The sequence below is a fragment of the Archocentrus centrarchus genome, chromosome 3, assembly GCF_007364275.1.
Source record: "Archocentrus centrarchus isolate MPI-CPG fArcCen1 chromosome 3, fArcCen1, whole genome shotgun sequence".
NCBI lineage: Eukaryota > Metazoa > Chordata > Actinopteri > Cichliformes > Cichlidae > Archocentrus > Archocentrus centrarchus.
The window spans coordinates 13,265,042-13,283,297 of NC_044348.1; the positions used below are offsets into that span (position 1 = coordinate 13,265,042).

The following is an 18,256-nucleotide window of genomic DNA, read 5'->3' on the forward strand; positions in this document are numbered from 1 at the left end:
AGAGAGGGGGAAACATGAAGTAGTGGGGACTGGAGATCGAGCGCTTAATGCAAAGAGAGAAAGAGAGTGGGAGGAAGGAGAGGGGAGAGGCTGAATCACACGGACAGAGAGCCGGAGTGTGTGAGAACCGCTGTGCTTAATGTGTGCGTCTCAGGAGAATGAATGATGAGGACTGCAGTTACACTTTCTTCTGCACTGGAAGGTTTTTAACAGGAATTTATTTCCACTAAGTCGGCATCTAAATACTGGATTTTGTTCCTGCTGTCAGCCTCTGTCTGTCCAATTGCTCTCTGGAAATGCCGGTAAGACTGTCCCATCCAATTTTTTATTATCTGTGGTTTGATTATATTACAGCTGCTTTCAGTATTTCATTTTCGAAAATTTTATGTAGGAAAGACAGATTTTCTCTGATGTAAAAAGCTAAAATCATACACTGTAATCATAAAAGTCTGAATATTGACTTACAATTAATCACTTAACTGGAATAAACTGAGATTTTTGACATTTAAAAACTACTGCTATAAATATTTGGAATATAGGACTTTTATATTATTGCTTTAAGTTGACCACAAAATAATATTTTAAATATTCCCAATACATTTATTCTTTGCTGACATACAATGGACAATGGATATATATATATATATATACATATATATATATAGTCATTATGTCTGCCTGTTCAGGCATGCAGCAGCTGTTGACTAAATAAAGAGAGATGGGTGGGATGTCCATTAGACAGGGACAGACCGGATGGAAAGAGCATGAACACAAGGACAAATCCAGAAATACATGGTCTGATATAAAAGTACTTTAATCATATAAATTTGCGAGTAAAAGCATAAGTGAAAGGGAATGGATGGATGGAAGTTACATTTTTAATCTATTTAGTAACTTATTTAAAAACATTACTGGAAAAAGGCAATGACAGTTCTTGATTTTACATATTTATAGAATTCAGTAATGTTATCAGATGCAATCAGAAATGTAAATAATATTTTAAACATCATGTGTTTTTGTTTTTATTAAATATAGTTAATTAGTGATCAGTAACGAATTTAATTTACATTATTGTTTCTCATGGGAAACAAACTTGGGGAAAAATGGTGCACATTTATAGCTGTAAGGTCAAAGGTTTGATTTTTGTTGTTTTTGTTGTTAAATACCAGACTGTTATGTTCCATAAGGCTCGAGTCTGTTAATACCCAGTTTCTTTTATTCAGTTTGTTTGGGGTCATTTAAAAATTCTGTTCTTTGGCCCCTACTTGTAAATTCATTACACTCTTCTTTCTTTTACTTCATTACTTGTACTCTCTAAGTATTCGGTTTGTTACCCCACATGCACAAAAGTTGCAGCCTTATAAATAAAAAAAAGTAGAATCCTAATTTAAGTGGAAAAAAGGGTCGCAGGAATGCTGGAGCCTATTCCAGATGTCTCAAGGCAAGAGAGGAGGGTACACCCTGGATGAGTCTCTAGTCCATCACAGTGCTTTAAGAAAGCTTAATAGGTTAAAAATATATATATCTTTTTTTCAGTATTCACATCTCCATTTGAAGCAGAATGTCAGGAAATTTTTCACATTGCAATAAAAGGAAGAGAAGCCAGACTGAGAAACTACTGAAGGGAGGCTGAAACACAGTGACAACAAACACGGTCATAGAGAACAAGAGCAAAAATAATCCCACAGAAGTCAAAAACACACCAACAAAGTAAAAATATGAACTTGTTTTAAAAAAAATTGAGATGCTGCGTAAACTGCATACAACTATATAAAAAAGTGTAATAATTTGATGATTCAAACTCTAAAGTTAAATGGAAACAGTACAAGGACAATATATCAAATGTTTTGACTGATAATTTTTGCTTTCCTTTATTGAACACTTGCGTTGATTTATAATGTCAGCAATGTGTTCAAAAATGTTGGCAGGTGTGTTTACCACATATTTTAACACTTCTTCTTTGAGCAATTTGGGAACTGAGGACACTGTTTTCATTTTTAATGCTGCTGTAATGTTTTCCGATTATTGCTTGATATTTCAGTTACTCAACAGTTCAGCACCTCCTTTCTTATTTATTTTATAATGTACAAAACATTTTCATCTGGGAACAGCTCTGTGCTGAAGGCAGACTCTTTAATTATAAACCATGGTGTTGTAATACATGCAGAATGTGACTTGGCATTGTGTGGACAAAATAAGAAGGCCTTCTCTGAAAGGCGTCATCTGGGTGGCATCATGTGTTACTCCAAATTCTGCAAACATCATTTAGCTTTAATGGTGCCTTCACAGATGAGCAACCATAGCCTGTCCAATACTGAAACTCAAACCATCCCAAATGCAGATGGGAACTTCAGCGAGCTCGCGTGGAGAGAAGGTTATGATGGCTTTTCGGCATGTTGTTCACAGACAATTACTTTCAAATGTGTTCCACAAACCATGCAGTGATTTCCACTGCAGCATTGTGTCTGTGCTGTCTGAGGGCTCAAAGATTACAGCCATTCAGTACTGGCTTTCAACTTTATCCTTTGAATAGAGATTTTCAATAGATTCTTGGAATCTTTAAATGGTATCATGTACCATATATGATGAAATCTAATCAATGTTTTGGAAATGGTCTGCATTGGACTCAAATCCAGCCCCCTACAGTAGCCTTTATCATTTGGGCGGCTCAACCAGGTGAGTTATAGCGGTGCCTACACCTGTTATTCTTTGAACATTATACATCTTTTCAAGCCTTGTGCCCTCTGAACATTTTTGAAATTTGCTGGCATCAATCTTTTGAAAAAGATTCTCATTCTCAACATTCAATGTATCAATTTTGCACCATTTTAAATAAAATAAGACATTTAAATTCATTCAGTATTTACATTTTATACAGTATCCCCACTTTTATTTGTAAACAGGATTATAAAACAACAGTTAGAAGAAGGAAACACCGGTTATGTTTTTTCATGTGTGTGTTTAAGCGTTGGTTGTGCACTTGTGTGACAAACACAAGGGAAGCAAACACAGGCAGAATGACAGCCCAAGATGTGAAGACAAAATTGTATTTTTGCTCATGCGTTGTGGCAGTCAGCCTCAGGCAGCTCTGACCCAGTTATTACTGCACATGACCCCTGTGTGCGTTAGGCGACCTGGCCCGAGAGCCCTGACCAGACCCCCACGGTCTTCTTACATATGCCTGAATCTGTCACTCAGGGACACAGCCCTGTCAAAGAAGATTCACTGCATGCAAGAACAACAACCTAAATACAGCTATTCCACTGCAATGGACTTCAGAGAGCAAGCATCATTAACGGGGCTGCTTTCAGTTAGTTTCATTTGTGTACATGTTCATAAATGGCTGATTGGAACAAGCAATTAGAACTGACTCATTACATCAGAAATTACATTTTTTTTATTTGGGGGGGGGGGGGGGGGGGGGTTAAGATTAAGAATATCAGGGTCTGGACTGTTTGTCACTCTGGATTGACAGAATTTTAAGGGACATCTATATTTCCTAAAATGTGTATCCTAATGGACATCATCTTGATCATTTTTCTCACGCCTGGTTGCGTTGTTGTCCTCGCTGCATCCCTGCCAGTAAAAACGTGATAACATTGCAGTACATTTCTTGTATAACACTCTTAACTCAACAATTTACTTCTTACAAAAAATAAATCAATAAAATCAGGACAAATTAAAGTGTACAATTCCTCATTACTACAGAGCTACAGGTCAGAGTTACCTTGGACCCAGCTGATGAGCTGTTCAGAAACTGGAGTTATCACTCTAATAAACTGTAGCTTATACACTTTCTACCTTCAAACTTTTTATATCAGAAACATGACACATCCTTTTTTTCTTTTGAGCAGAAAATTAATTTTTAGACAGAAACACAGCACACTGTAGGCAGCTCTCTGCAGTGTTTAAGTCAATTAATGGGGCTAGTGTTGTCAGACTGTGAATATGACTACTTTATTATGTGAACACTTTGTTATGTGCTATGTCCACACTGAAAATGTGGACATAGCAAAGTGCCTATCAGCCACCACAACAACTTCTACAGATAACGTGTTGTATTTGTTGATCAGATTCAAAAAAGCAGGAGCTGAAATAACCATTGGGGTGAAACAAGATCAAGACATCAAATAAAATGTGTCTAAAGAATCACAACCAAGATAACCACAGCAAAAGAAACAAACCAAATTACAGCAATGTACCTTTCTTATAACACAAACCTGAGAAAACTGTTCAAAATACACTCACTGGCAACTTTGTTAAGTACACCTCCTCAACTGCTCATTAATGTAGCTATCTACTATCAACTATTTAGAGATGCAGACATGGTCAAGACGACCTGCTGAAGTTCAAACTGAGCATCAGAATGAGGAAGAAAGTGATTTAAGTGACTTTAAACATGGGATGGTTGTTGGTTTCAGACAGGTTGGTCTGAGTGTTCCAGAAACTGCTGATCTGCTGGGATTTTCCCACATAACCTTATCTAGAGTTTACAGCAAATAGTCTGAAAAACAAAAAATATCCAGTGAGTGTCAGTTCTCCAGGTAAAAATGTGTTGTTGATGCCAGAGGTCAGAGGAGAATGACCAGACTGCTTCAAGGTGACAGGAAGGAAACAGTAACTAAAAAAAACACTTGTTGTCACATGGATATGCAGAAGAGCATCCCTGAATGCACGATAGGTCAAGCTTTGAAGCAGATGTGCTACAGGAGCAGAAGACCACATCAGGTGCCACTCTGTTACTCTGTTACTCTGTACAATTCCCACATGTTCAGCAAAATTGGACAACAGAAGATGGAAAAATGTTGCGTGGTCTAATATGTCCTGATTTCTACTGGAACTCAGATGGTAGGATCAGTATTTGGTGTAAACAACATGAAGCATGAATCCTTCTATCAACAGTTCAGGCTTCTGGTGGTATAATGATATGGGGCATATTTTCTTGGCACACTCTGGGCCTCTCAGTTCCAAAAGAACATCGTTTGAACACCACAGCCTACCTGAGAAAGTTAACCATGTCCATCCCTTTATGACCACAGTGTACACAAAGCTCAAATCATCTCAAACAGGAGATGTGGAGATGTGCAGCCAATAAATCAGCAGCAACTGCATGATGCTATCATGTCAATATGGATCAAAATCTCAGAGGAATGTTTCCAGCAGCTTGCTGAATCCATGCCACAAAGAATTAAGACAGTTCCTAAGACTAAACAGGGGTCCAACCAGTATCAGCAAGGTGTACCTAATAAAGTATCCAGAGAGCCTATAAGGCAGCCTACCTCCCCATATGCTTCAAACCTGAAAACAAAAAGTTTGTGCTAAGTGCTACACATGTGTGACAGCTTGTAACAGGGAAAAAGTCTCTAGATGGCAGCCATCTTTAAGCTGTAAACTGCCACACCAGTCATACGCAGAGATCTGCACAGTCTAATTAGTATACTCTCACTTCTTTCTAAAGTACACCAATGGAGACCTTTTAATAAAAGGAAAGAAAAGCACACCAGTTACACAAGATGACAAAAAATACAACAGCAGTCGTAACACCCTCTAAAAAAACAAACAAAAAAGAAATCACAACTCCAGAACTCTGATCACAATTTCAAGCTTTTGAGTATGAGCCAAGGAACATGGTAAATGTTACTTGATAATTCAGCAGTTTAGATGTTGGATCTTTGGTCCAGAACTGATTTCTACATGAAAAAGAAGTAACCTTTGTCTCTGTGTCTTGAAATTACAAGTTACTGAAAAAGCTAACATGAAAATCATCATGCAGCCTATTTTGCAGCTTTTTTGTTATTCAACATCATGTAGATGTAGAGCGTGTGTGTGTGTGTGTGGTCTTTGCTGTCAGCTGCTTGTCTCACTAAGCCTGAGGTCTTGCCTCGGGGAAGGCTTCCGCCTGTCATCTTCACTAAAGGTAATGGCAAAAAGCCCCTTAATGAGGTTCATCTCCCACCTTTCCTCAAATAGTTTTCCTTTTGTTTTACCACCAGCGCCATCAGGCAAATTAAAGTAAAATAATTACTCTGACTTGAAAACAGTTGCCTAATGCTACTGAAAATACCATCAATTTTACAAGTGGTTAGTGTTAAATGTTTATAATTTAGACACGCAAGAGTTTTGTTTTTATGCCCCCTTTTACACTGCATCATTCATAGATAAAAGAATGCACTCATAAAAAGAAACACGGTCAAAGGCTGAGCTACATTTAACGTCATAATTCCTCACCTTCCGTTGCCACCCATTTTAAGCTTTTTCAGGTTTTCACTAGCTGCTTTCACAATTTTAAAAAACAAATACTTTTTTTGCAACACTCTCTTGGTCTTGTTCACGCTGTTCCACAGAGGTGGAACAAACATTAAACTTTACAGAAAATCAAAACTGTAGATGGATTTTCTCACAATCTGAGTTTCACTGAACAGAATAATAGATAACAATAATTTGAAGCTCATAATCACTTTGATTGTTATCATTCCTGGCTAATAAAATATTTATTGTATTCTATTTTTAACATTAAGCTTAAAACTTTCCAATTTGATCAAGCCTATAGTTATGGCTGGATCAGGTGATCCTGAACCATCCCTTAGTTATACTGCTTTAGGCCTAGGCTGCTGGGGGGGTTCCCATGATGCACTGAGTATTTATTTTTCATTCATCCCTTTTTACTCTGTTTGTACACCACTCTGCATTTAATCATTATTTATTATAATCTCTGGCTCTCTTCAACAGCGTGTCTTTTGTCCTGTCTCTCTCAGAAGACTGTCCCTCCCTGAGCCAGTTGCTGGAGGTTTCTTACTGTTAAAAGGGAGTTTTTCCCCTCCCACTGTTGCCAAGTGCTTGTTCATAGGGGATCATTTTGACTGTTGAGTTTTCTCTGTAATTATTGTAGGGTCTTAATAATGTGGCTTGAGGCGACTGTTTGTTGTGATTTGGTGCTTTATAAATAAAATTTAATTGAACTGAATTGAATGTAGTCAGCGCATGACCACTGGAGCATTAAATGATAAATATACAAACTGTTGGTCAGACAACTAAATCAGGAGTCTTATAGACTATAATCTATACCATAAAAAAAATCTTTAAGAAAATGAAATTTTCTGGCAGCTGGGGCACCAAAAAACACTGTAAAATGAACAAACTCAAAAATACAAAGCTTTTCTATAATTAAAATAAAATTTGTAGCTTTAAATTTACATGAGATTTTGGGGAGGTTTTGTGTTAAATAAAAGGCATTTACATGTGTAAAAACAATGAAATTAGCTATTTTATTAAGGCAGTTATGAAATATGAAAGAGGTCACTCATTGTAATGGGCATGGGCGTAGGAACGGGGGGGGGGGGGGGGGGGGGGGGGGGGGGGGTGTATGTGTCCAAGCCAGTTTGCCCAAGTCTTACAATTATAAAAAATATACATATGTAAATTATACATGCAATAAGATGTAAAAGAAGATCAAATATCTTTCTTTTTTTTTTAATGCTTTGCTCAGAGTATTCATGGATCTGTCAGGTTTCCAATATGTGTCCCCCCCAATAGTAAACTCATTCCTATGCATCTGGTAATGGGCAGAATTAACATATGAATGTGCAGCTCCACTTGTCCTTCTTGTGAGCAATCTTTCAGTTTTGGTTCAAAGAAACTGTTAGTTGTTTTGTTTTTTGTTTTTTAGCACAGACTGCATAGTACTGTGCAAAAGTCTTGAGCTTTCTTGTGATTTGTTTAAGTAGTCCTTAAGTAGTCCTCCTTGAAGGACATTCAAACTCTTCTTTGGATGATGGCTGCATTTTGTTCTGTTCTCTGACAAGATGATCCCACACTGCTTCAAGAATTATTAAGGTTCAGGCTCTGGGGAGGTCAGTCCATGACTGATAATGTTCCATTGTGTGCTTTTCTATCCAACTATGTTTTTACTGCACAGGCAGTGTTTTTCAGATCATAGTCAATCAGACTCTTTCCAGATGGTATTTCATGGGGCATCAAAATCTGATTGTACTTTTTTGCATTCACATCCATCAGTTTTGACAAGATCTCCAACACCACTTCCCCAAACCATGACAGCCTCCACCATGTTTCACAGATGGCTGTAGACACTCACTGTTGTACCTCTCTCCTGATCTCCTCGGTACATGTTTATGACAATTTTACCAAAAATTTCCAATTTGGATGAATCACTCCATAATACTTGTTGCAACAGTCCAGTTCGGACATCCCCACAGACCCTTGCACTCACTGTGGATTAATGAAATTTATGTCACGTGGGCCCAAGTAGACCATAGCAGACTCACATATGCAGAAAGAATAATCCAGGCTTAATCTGGTGCACCTCAGCCTCTTCTCCTTCCTTCCTTTCCTTATGTGTGCTTCTTGACAGTCACCTTTGACTGAAACCTTTCTGATGACGCATTGGTAAATAGCAGTAGTAATTTTTGCTGGGATATTTTCCTGTTTCTGAAGTAAATGACTTTCAGATACTGTTCATCTGCAGATCTGTATATAGTTGTTTTAGCCACCTTGATGTCACCCGGTGTTTTTTGGACTTCACATGTTAAAGCCTCACAGTTAGCATTTTGGTTTTTGAAGCCAGAAGTTACAATATTTAGAGTGTGGAGTGCCATGTTATCAGCTAAGGCTAGCTAACTTGGTTAGCAAGATGCATCCATAAATTGTACAGGTGTAATGCACAGCTACATATACAGGCTAATTAGTGTCGAGTCTCAGACTAATAAAAATAATAGAATCTGCCACACTGAAACTGGAACACAAATATCTGTACCACACAGTGAGCCGTAAGATTTGTCAGATAATGGTCATGAAAGAGATGGGCTCAGAGGAAGAAATATCAGAAATGAAGCGAGTTTGGCAGGAAAGCCTTTCTTTGAAAGCACAAGAAGACAAATACAGTAAAGCTGTTTTTCTTTGTTGTACAATTCTAAAAGACGAGAAGAACCCCTCACAGCTCATTCATACCTATCTGGAACAGCATGCCCCCCTTGTGGCATTGCAAGCACCTAAATGATGTATAAACATGAAAAGTAATATTATGTAAAGCAAATTACATAAAGCAGCCTATAAAGAACATAACAAGTGCAAATAAAGTGTTGGAGCAATAGTCAATCTTTCTGTTACATGAAAAACAGAAATTTCACACCATCAAATGTCTTTTTGTTTTTTGCTACCAGATAACGGGATGGGCAACCCCCGCTGATGAGAAAGCTGAACTTATAATTTACACAAGCGATAACAGTGAACACCACTGACATCTAGGCATTTGCAGCCTGACAGGCCTCATCAGCGGTGTGTTTCCAGCAACTATATAAATAAACCACACATACTGAAGATTGTCATTGGTGCCAAAGGTGCACCTGTGTAATTTAATTTGATGTTTTTAATGGATTTGTGTCCTCTTCTGTGATCAAACTGTGATCTTTTGCTTGTTAGGTGAATGTGTAAACCACCACACTATATTGCTAACTCCAAGAAAAATGCCAGATTGTCTTATGTCTGATCCTTATTTCTGGTACAGCTAATTCCCCCATGTATTTGTTATGAGCATCTTTGAACTTAGACTCATATTCAAATTCAAAGTAATCAGCCCTCCATGCGCAAGGTGTGAGGGCAGACAAGCTTTGAGGGTCTTTCATATGCGGTATTAATTAAACCCTGAACAAAGAACCAGTCACCGAAAAAATATACAAGGTTTTTTTTTTTTTGCTGCTTCTCAAGAACCTCTCATTCTGAGGTTTATTCCCCACTGACAATAGTGAAAGGATTTCAGTCACAGCTGTGATGTTTTGTCGACCGTGTTTCTGCACACAAAGCCACACAGCAAACACGCGCTTTGGTTTGGTTTTGCTCTGGTCTGAATATGTCCACTCCTGTTACCCTTTGTTTTTTCCGACGTGCGTACCTTCCCGCTCTCCAGCCCAGTGAACAGCATAAATGATTGAAGGACCCGTGTATTTAGTTGTCAGCTGAGAGAGACATTTGGTACTGAACTCAGAGCTTCAGCATGGGAGCTGACAGCATCGAGGTGCTTCCAACAGTGTTAGGGCACAAGAACAGCATGTAACCAGTATACACAAGTAATAAATTCAGAGCCAATACCCCTCTGTTGGAGAAAAAACATATTACATATGATTTTGGAAGCTTGGTTCTTTCGGCATCAAAAACCACAAAATCTAATTAAATTCAGCCTTTTCTGTTTGTAAAGTAAACAACAATGAAAACAACTCTACCCTACATATGCATTATATTATAGACTTTCTGCCTTCCTACAGTATCAGTCAGTGCACATTATGTGCATTACATGCTTCAGTTGAATAAAAGGAATTAAAAGGTATTTTTGTAAGAACTATTTTATGCCTACTTTTTGAATTTTCCTTGTAACAGCATAGATAGAATATATCTTTCACTTAGGTCTGATATGGGTGGCTTTCAGGGGTTAATAATCAAACATGCTTTAATTTGCAGAGGACAAATTTCACAGCAGCAATTGATTTCCAGCTTTAAGGAATGTGATTTTTGTGTCATGGTGCATGGAAGCACGCCGTGTGGCTTGTGGAGGAAGTAAGGACCCAAACGCAGGATGCAGGAGCAGGCAGCGATATGAAACAAAACAAGCCTTTATCGTGGTTAAACAAACAAATACATGAACCAAAAGAAGAGAACAAAACTAAAGGAAACCTGAACTGGGAGGAAACTAAGGAGAATTATTAAAAAATGATTTGTGCAGTTCAGCCATTGAAAGGAGAAGGATACAATACCATCACTGTAAATGTTGGACACGCACTTTAATAACATTAACTTTATATTTTATGTGCTTTGATCATTATATGATATGAGGATTTCACTGCCTTTTTTTTTTTTTTTTTTTTTTTTTTCATTAGGACAGTTTCCCAGTCCAGGACATGGTTTCCTAAGTGGCCCTACACCACTGCATCGCAAGGGTTAAAACCAGTCTAACCTGGGCCATGACTGATCTGCTTCCCAACGTCAGTGTTCCTGGGAGTACGGCAGCTTTGCTGGTGACCACTGACTGTCCGTTTAACCTGACTGCAGCTGCTCAGGCAGGACTCGCATCGGGTCATTCACTGGCCCCACTATGTAGCGTCTGTTGCTGTGGGGTTCTCAATCGTACCTTGGCAGTGGCGTTCATGGTCAGCCTCACTTTTGCCATTGTGGTCGGAAATGTGGTCACGCTTACTGTCTTTGTGCAAACCAGACAATCGAGAACACCACAGGGATACCTCAAAGGTAAATGCTGTGAAACCGTTTACATCCCAGTGCTTGTTGGTATCTGAGACTTTTTTATTAACAAAAAAACATCCAAACTAATTGAGTGTAACTCAAGTTTCCTGGATTGATTCCAGTAAAGCCCGACCGATATAAGAGTTCTGAGACAGATACTGATACCGATATTTGGTGATGTGAAAATCTGATATATCAGCTGATAAATCTTTTTCTTTCAGACAGATGAAACATAACCATATTTCCCTAACCTATGACAATGTAGTTTAAAAATAATCTTGTTTTACTGTCACAACAAGTCATGGATTACTTGTTTACTCTCTGCCTGACTCTGCTTGGCTCAGCTGGTTGTTGTGTTTGTGGCGCTCTGGTGGACAAAATATGTAATATCAACACTCATGGTTGAAGGGTGTGCTTTTTATTAATTTTCATTTATCAGCTATAATACTAATATATCAGCAACTAGCTAATATCATCCATATATTTGTCCCTGATAATATATTGGTCAGAGTCTAATTTCCAGAAACATAATAATAATAAATTTATAAAATGTAATTTCCTGTTTGTACAAAATGCAATAATGCTAATGAAGACTAAAAATTGATCTGTCTACAGTGATTGGATTGTATCTAATTCCCATGGTGGCCCTTGCAGTAATAAGAAGTCATTCTGAATTTAGAAAATGCATAACTGGTTAATTTAAAACTGTGAACAATATTCTGAATCAGAAATAAAATAATGGCCTAAAAATACATAATTAATGGTAAAGTTTTAAGTAAATGATAAGAAGAAAAACTGGATGTGTCTGTATTCAACATGACTTTTTTTTTTTTTTCTATCTGACAGTGTCTCTGGCCATAGCGGATATGATGGTCGGTGTCCTCGTGGTTCCTTTTTCTGTCTACACTGAAATCTCTCTCATGGTGACCAGCACGCCTCCTATTTGGTATCAAGGTAGTTCTACTTCCCCTGCCACCTCCTCTTCCAGCGGTGGACTATTAAGCCCTTGGCAGCCCTGCATGCTGATTGGTCCGGTGTTTGCTGGATGCACTTTTGTTTCCATTAGCACCATCTTCCTAATGACCTTGGAGCGCAGCGTGGCCATCCTGTGGCCACTCCAAAAGGACGCCTTGGTGACCCGAAGACGAACTCTATTCCTCATCCTGTTCTCGTGGGCTGCCAGCTTCCTGCTGGCTTTAGCCCCTCTCATCTTCAGCAGCAACTTCACTTTGGAGTACAATGAGTGCAGTCGCATGTGTAACTACACCCCACTACTACTTGGAGGCCAGCTGCCGCCCGATGCAAACATCTTGTTGCTATTTCCAGTGTTCGATTTCACACTGCTTGGTGGCACACTGGCTGTTAATATTGTGTCTTTCACTAGCATTAGGCGGTACTCCCGAAAACGCAAACTGCTCTCAGAGGGGAGTCTGAGCGATGGAGGGGGAGGAGGTGGAGGATGTCCTCACAGGCCCTCCTTTTCAGACATCAAAGCGGCCAAAACAATTGGCATATTAACATTTGCCTTTACAGCATCCTTCACGCCCATTGCAGTGTTTGTGCTTGGAAACGTGGTTGGAAACACCTGGTGTAATTTCTCCTTTTTTGCCTTCTGGATTCTGACAGGAAACAGTTGCTGTAATGTCATTATCTACAGTGTCAGGGACCACCGCTTCAGGAAGGGTGTGACCCTGCTGTTTCAGCGAGACCAGTCCCCCCCGCATGGTGAGAAATCCTAAGTGACACATGAATACATTCAACTGGGAGAAGCATTTGTTTTGTGGCTGTGGCCCAACGTATGACTGGGAATTTTTAAAAAGTGGAGAATTAGGTTTATTGACTTGCTTTGTCAAAAGATTGTCATCCCTTTCTTGTTTTCAAAGAGAGGAAAAAAGGAACCCTGACTATTTCAACTTGTGGGCCTTAACATGCCATCAATACTCTCTCCCACCAAAGCATTCTGTAAAAGTGTGTGTGAGACCCAGTAATTATGGGAAATATTTATATGTATAAACATGAAATTGACTTGGGTGACCAAAACAGAGATTTACTATATTGTGGAAGTGAATGGTAGTTTCTGAAATTACATATGGTGAAAAATACTTTATCATAAACTGATCCATGAACTTACCTCTGACAGCTCTCAGCTGGTACTGAGGAGCAACTGCTGCTCAGACAATGATTTTGCCCAGTAATCATCTTCTTTCGTTTTTTGGGGGTTTTTTTTAGCTTTTTGCCTTTGTCAGCAGAGGAGACACAAAAGCAGGAAGAGAAAGTGGGGGAAGACACTCAACAAAGGGCCTTGGGTCAAAGTCAAACCTGGGTAACTGCATTTAGCCTCAGAAGAATATAATTACCAGCTCAACTTGTGAGCTAAACTGGCACCTGATCAATTTCATTTTTATGACATAATAAATACATGTCTTTGTAGTCAGCGTTCCGTTTAAGCTTAGCTTAACGAATTTAAATGGGGACTGTGTATTGTTTGTGGAGACCAAAACTTTTTTTTTTTTTCCCCAGGCTGAAAACCTGTTTATTTGTGCTGAGATGTTGACCATTTTACCACTGACTCAATTTTAAAGCAGCCTTAACTGGCCATTCAAGGAATTGCAGTTTTTTGGCTTTAAGGATTGCCTTCATTACTAAGTGTTGCTTCTTGGACTGAGTTTATACAAAGATGATCAAATCTGCCTATAAACACCCATAAAGCTTTCTTACCTGTTTCTATGGGGGAAAATGAAGACTTTAAAAAAAATAAAATAAAAATCTGTTTTTTTGTAGTTTACGTCCAGGCTAAAAAACAAAAACAAATCCCAGTTGCCAGGTAACAAATCCAGATAGCTATTGATCTCAACCAAGGAAGTCAAATATAAATTCCATACAAACTGCACTGTGTGATTAAAAACACTTTCAGGTTTGTCCACATATTATAGATTGTTTCTGAAAAAGCCATTATTAGCACAACAGCAAGTCCTTGCGGTGAGTCTATTGCCACAACAAATCCATATCCTCTCCTCTGGTGTCCTTGTTTCCTCGATCTCCAAACCGAAACCTTGCTATCAAAGGGCTTTTATGAGCCTTTCAATAATTTCAGAAAAAACTAAAAAAAATAAAAAATAAATTTCTGTATGTCAAGGAGCTAACAGCCACAACTGCACAGTGAGCAGTTTATTTTTAATGGTTATCCTTTTTAATGTCAGCAGTGGGTTTGTCATCTGTTAATTTGTAACGGGGTTTGTTTGTGTTTAGAAATCGTGCTGCAGCCTCGTCTTTGGCTCGGTTAAAGTTACATTTATTATCCATTAATTCAGTCTTTTTTATAACAGTCTGCCTCAAGTTTCAGAAATGCACTTTATGAGTTGCTATGTGAGCCATTTCCATTGTGCCAGGTGTCAGACACAAATATTATTTTGGACAGGTTTTCATTTTTGGCTTTGTATTTTGTCCATATATTAAAGAATGATCTGTATATTTATTAAATCAGTATTGACTAAATGAATGGGACTCCAGCCACAGAGATGCAGAATAAAAAGCATTATGATTATAGCAGACCCTCATACTGTGTCGACTTATCTTTTCAGGGTACAAAATACGTGTAACATGAAATAATCTGTGTCGGCTGTAAGTCTTGTGGACTATTTTGAGTTCTGTATTGTACAAACTGATAATATATTAATATATATAAATAAGGAGTATTTTGAAGCATAAAATTGCATTATTTTAATTCTTGATTGAAAAGTTGAATTTCATGTAACACTGTCACAAGTGACAGCCTTTTGATTGCAGGGATGAAGAGGTTCTTCTTGCCATTATTGTTGTAAATAGTTTACAGATTATTCTGTCAATCCATAAACAGTAATCCTATGGTTCAATTGACATAAGAGTGAAAATATGTTTTGCAGCTTACCATGAAGTGCCCTATAAAGGGATTGTTTGACATTTGGAAAGTACATTTATTAGTTATCTGGTCAACTTTAGAACAGCAACAGCAGAAAACATTTTTGGTAGGTCACGCAGCTTGCGGGGGTGGGGGGGGGGGGGGGGTGTTCTTGTTGTTTAATTGTTGTTTTTTTCCATGTCAAATATGCAGAAATATGGAGTTCATGTTTGGTAATATTAAAATTCATGCAAACATTTTTTATGTGGACGATCACATTGTAATGGTTGATAGATTATTATTGTAGGGTCTTTATCTCACAATATAAAGCACCTTGAGGCGACTATATAAATTGAATTGAATTGAATTGAATTGAATTGAATTGAATTGATGAGGAAGAAAATTTATTTCTTAGCAGTAAGTCTGATATCACGTCATAAAGTATGTTAAATAATAATCTAATACGTCTTCTTTGTAGAGCTTTTTCCACTTTCTTACTCAAAAACTACAAGAACACACTTAACTCCCAACTCAGGAAATTGGAGGAATTGGAGGAGCTCATGAGTGAACAGTTAGATGAGAAATTATTATGAAAGATATGACGCTGCAGCCAGGGGACAAAGATCTTTGCTGATCATGAAGCTGGGAACAGAGCAGAAAAAGCTAAGGAAAGGTCAAATAAAAATTCACCTAGCAGCAAATAAAAAAAGCTCACAATCAATCAAAGACACTGCTCTTGTTTGTTCATTTGCACCTAACACCAATAACACCAGATATTGTATATATTTGTACAAATTTTACTAATTTATGCATGATGTGTTTTATGATTTATAGTATGAAAGTTAATAGGGCTGAAAGGATTGTGCCACCTTTGGGACAAACAGGTTAGTGGTTCCCGCCTCCTTCCAGTCTTTGTGCTAAGCTAAGCTGTTGCATCATTTTTACCCATCTCATCCAATTCTCAGCAGGAGGGTTAATAATCGTACTTACCAAACTGTCAAACTGCTCCTTAGACTGACATCTAGTGCATGCTCAAGAAAGACTTTTTTTTAAACATACAGGGTGCTATAATTGACCCAGTAATAAAAATCAGGGAATTTAATGGTCATTAAAAGGAAAACAACTCAAATACATTAACATGTCATGTGTGAACCTCTTGGAATGAATGAATGGAAATCTTACATTTACATATGTAAAGTTATTTTCCAGCAAAAACTCTCTTTATTTTTCTAGTTTGAAAATAAATCTGTTGGTCATAGCAGAGTTTGAAATCTACAGCATTTTAATCATCACGGGTTCAGTGTAAGTAAAGCTCAAATTATCTGAATGATTGTTATTTTGCTAGCAGTGAATCACTGTATAGAGTTGTATCAGTAGTGAATAATTCCTCAATGGTGACTGCATCAGATATGGTAAAAATAAATGTGTTTGGGAACATAACCTTTGTGAGTTTAATCAGTGTGACAGTAATGCTCTCTGCTCACCGCTGTAATGTTCACCACTTCAGCAGCTGGACAAGCTGCTGGAAAACCATTTCAGTAATTTTCCCCTCATTTAGTTTACAGTATTAAAGGGCCGTCGTGTTATATAATGTGGAGAAGTTGCTGCAGCGGCGCCACAGGATACTTGGATATTTAGCATAGGTGAATCTTTGATAGTGTGCAGGTAGCTCTCATCTTTACACTGAAACTTCTAAAACAGTAAAGCTAGAGAAAAGGATCTTGAAACCAAGAGCCCAAAATTGTAATTTGAATGTGTGTGCATTTGAGGGCAGAGTTTATATTTTACATTTACACTGTTAGAGAGTGATCGCGCAATGTGAGAAGACATTAGAGTCGAGACAGAAGGGCAGAGATGTTGGTGGCTGACATCAGCAGTGACATGATAGAAGTGTACTCCACCACCCGTCCCACCACAAGATAAATGATCTGACATTTGCTGGCTCATGTAATTGAGTTCAACAATGAGAAACATGAAGCTGTCAGAGAGATATCAGGGGAATGGGTAGAAACAATTACGAGAGAGAACAAATCATGGGCCCTGGCATGGTATATGGTGGCCAATAGCCTCATATGTGATTTATAATCAGTATAATAAATTGATCTGATCTGTATTTGTAATGTGCACTCATGAATCAGTACATTGTATCCTTGCATGAATAGTCTTGTCATGTTCATTGTGCAGAGCACTGACTCACTGCATTGTTCATGTATGCTTTCATATAATTTGCTGCAGGTGGGTTAATAGTGAGTTAGCTGTTTTGTTTTGTTTTTGTTTGTTTGGTTGGTTTTTTTGTCTTTTTGCTTTCTTACATTTTGTAAGTGACACACAGTTTGACAAACTACAAGTCATGTTTAAAGCCACATCTGTCTCACAAAGCCACTTTGAAGACATATTGCTTGTTATCCACCTGAAATCCTTAATATAATTACCTGACCTCTGATGGCCAGGTTCACTGACATTTATATATATATATATATATATATATATATATATATATATATATATATATATATATATATATATATATATATATATAACCAACAGATTCTATGAGCACAATAAATCTTATAATCAGAGCCTCACTGGATTAGACCTTTGAGGTCTTTGCAGGATTACAGTGCTGTGAAAAAGTATTTGCCCTCTTAGTTTTTTCATATTTGGGTTATCTTTGTCTAATTTTGCAATTTGTTTGATGATCTGAAATATGTAAGTGTGTTCTATTCTTTTTCTTCTTCAGTCTCTGGCAGGCTATAACATGTTGACAATCAAACATAGCAAAATAGTCACTGATAGGACTTTATGGACTTAATGCTATAATGTCAGCTGTTTACATCTTCTTTTTTCATTGTCTTTGTTGGCTTTCCCTTTCATAGATCTGGGTGTTTGTGTGCTCATGCAAATAAAAGGGAGACTAGCTCTTTAAAAACATTGCTCCATAGTGCAGGTAGGGTTAAAAACTCCCCATGACGCCTTTAACACGGTGTACACAGTAATTATGCTTCTTTTAAAAAAACAAATGAAAGCAAATTAGTCATTAGTCACTTGTTTATTTCCAAGGAACTAAAAGCCTATGGAAACCTTTCAAGACTCACTAGCTTGATAATCACCATTCGTAGGTATTCACACTCAGAT

The 18,256-nt window shown here is 37.8% G+C and overlaps 1 protein-coding gene across 1 annotated transcript; it reads left to right on the top strand.

Annotated features, from left to right (window-relative positions):
- The first annotated feature begins 265 nt into the window (after positions 1–265).
- LOC115778372 (beta-2 adrenergic receptor) lies at positions 266–12,983 on the top strand. The gene is made up of 3 exons (XM_030726471.1): positions 266–302; positions 10,884–11,250; positions 12,091–12,983. The coding sequence occupies exons 2-3, from the start codon at positions 10,968–10,970 to the stop codon at positions 12,981–12,983; spliced, it is 1,176 nt and encodes a 391-aa protein (XP_030582331.1). The 5' UTR covers positions 266–302; positions 10,884–10,967.
- Positions 12,984–18,256: the final 5,273 nt, after the last annotated feature.

Coding starts and splice junctions, on each gene's coding strand:
- LOC115778372 (XM_030726471.1), top strand. CDS start 10,968: ATGACTGATCTGCTTCCCAACGTCAGTGTTCCTGGGAGTACGGCAGCT. Junction 11,251..12,090: donor ACCACAGGGATACCTCAAAG/GTAAATGCTGTG, acceptor TCTATCTGACAG/TGTCTCTGGCCATAGCGGAT.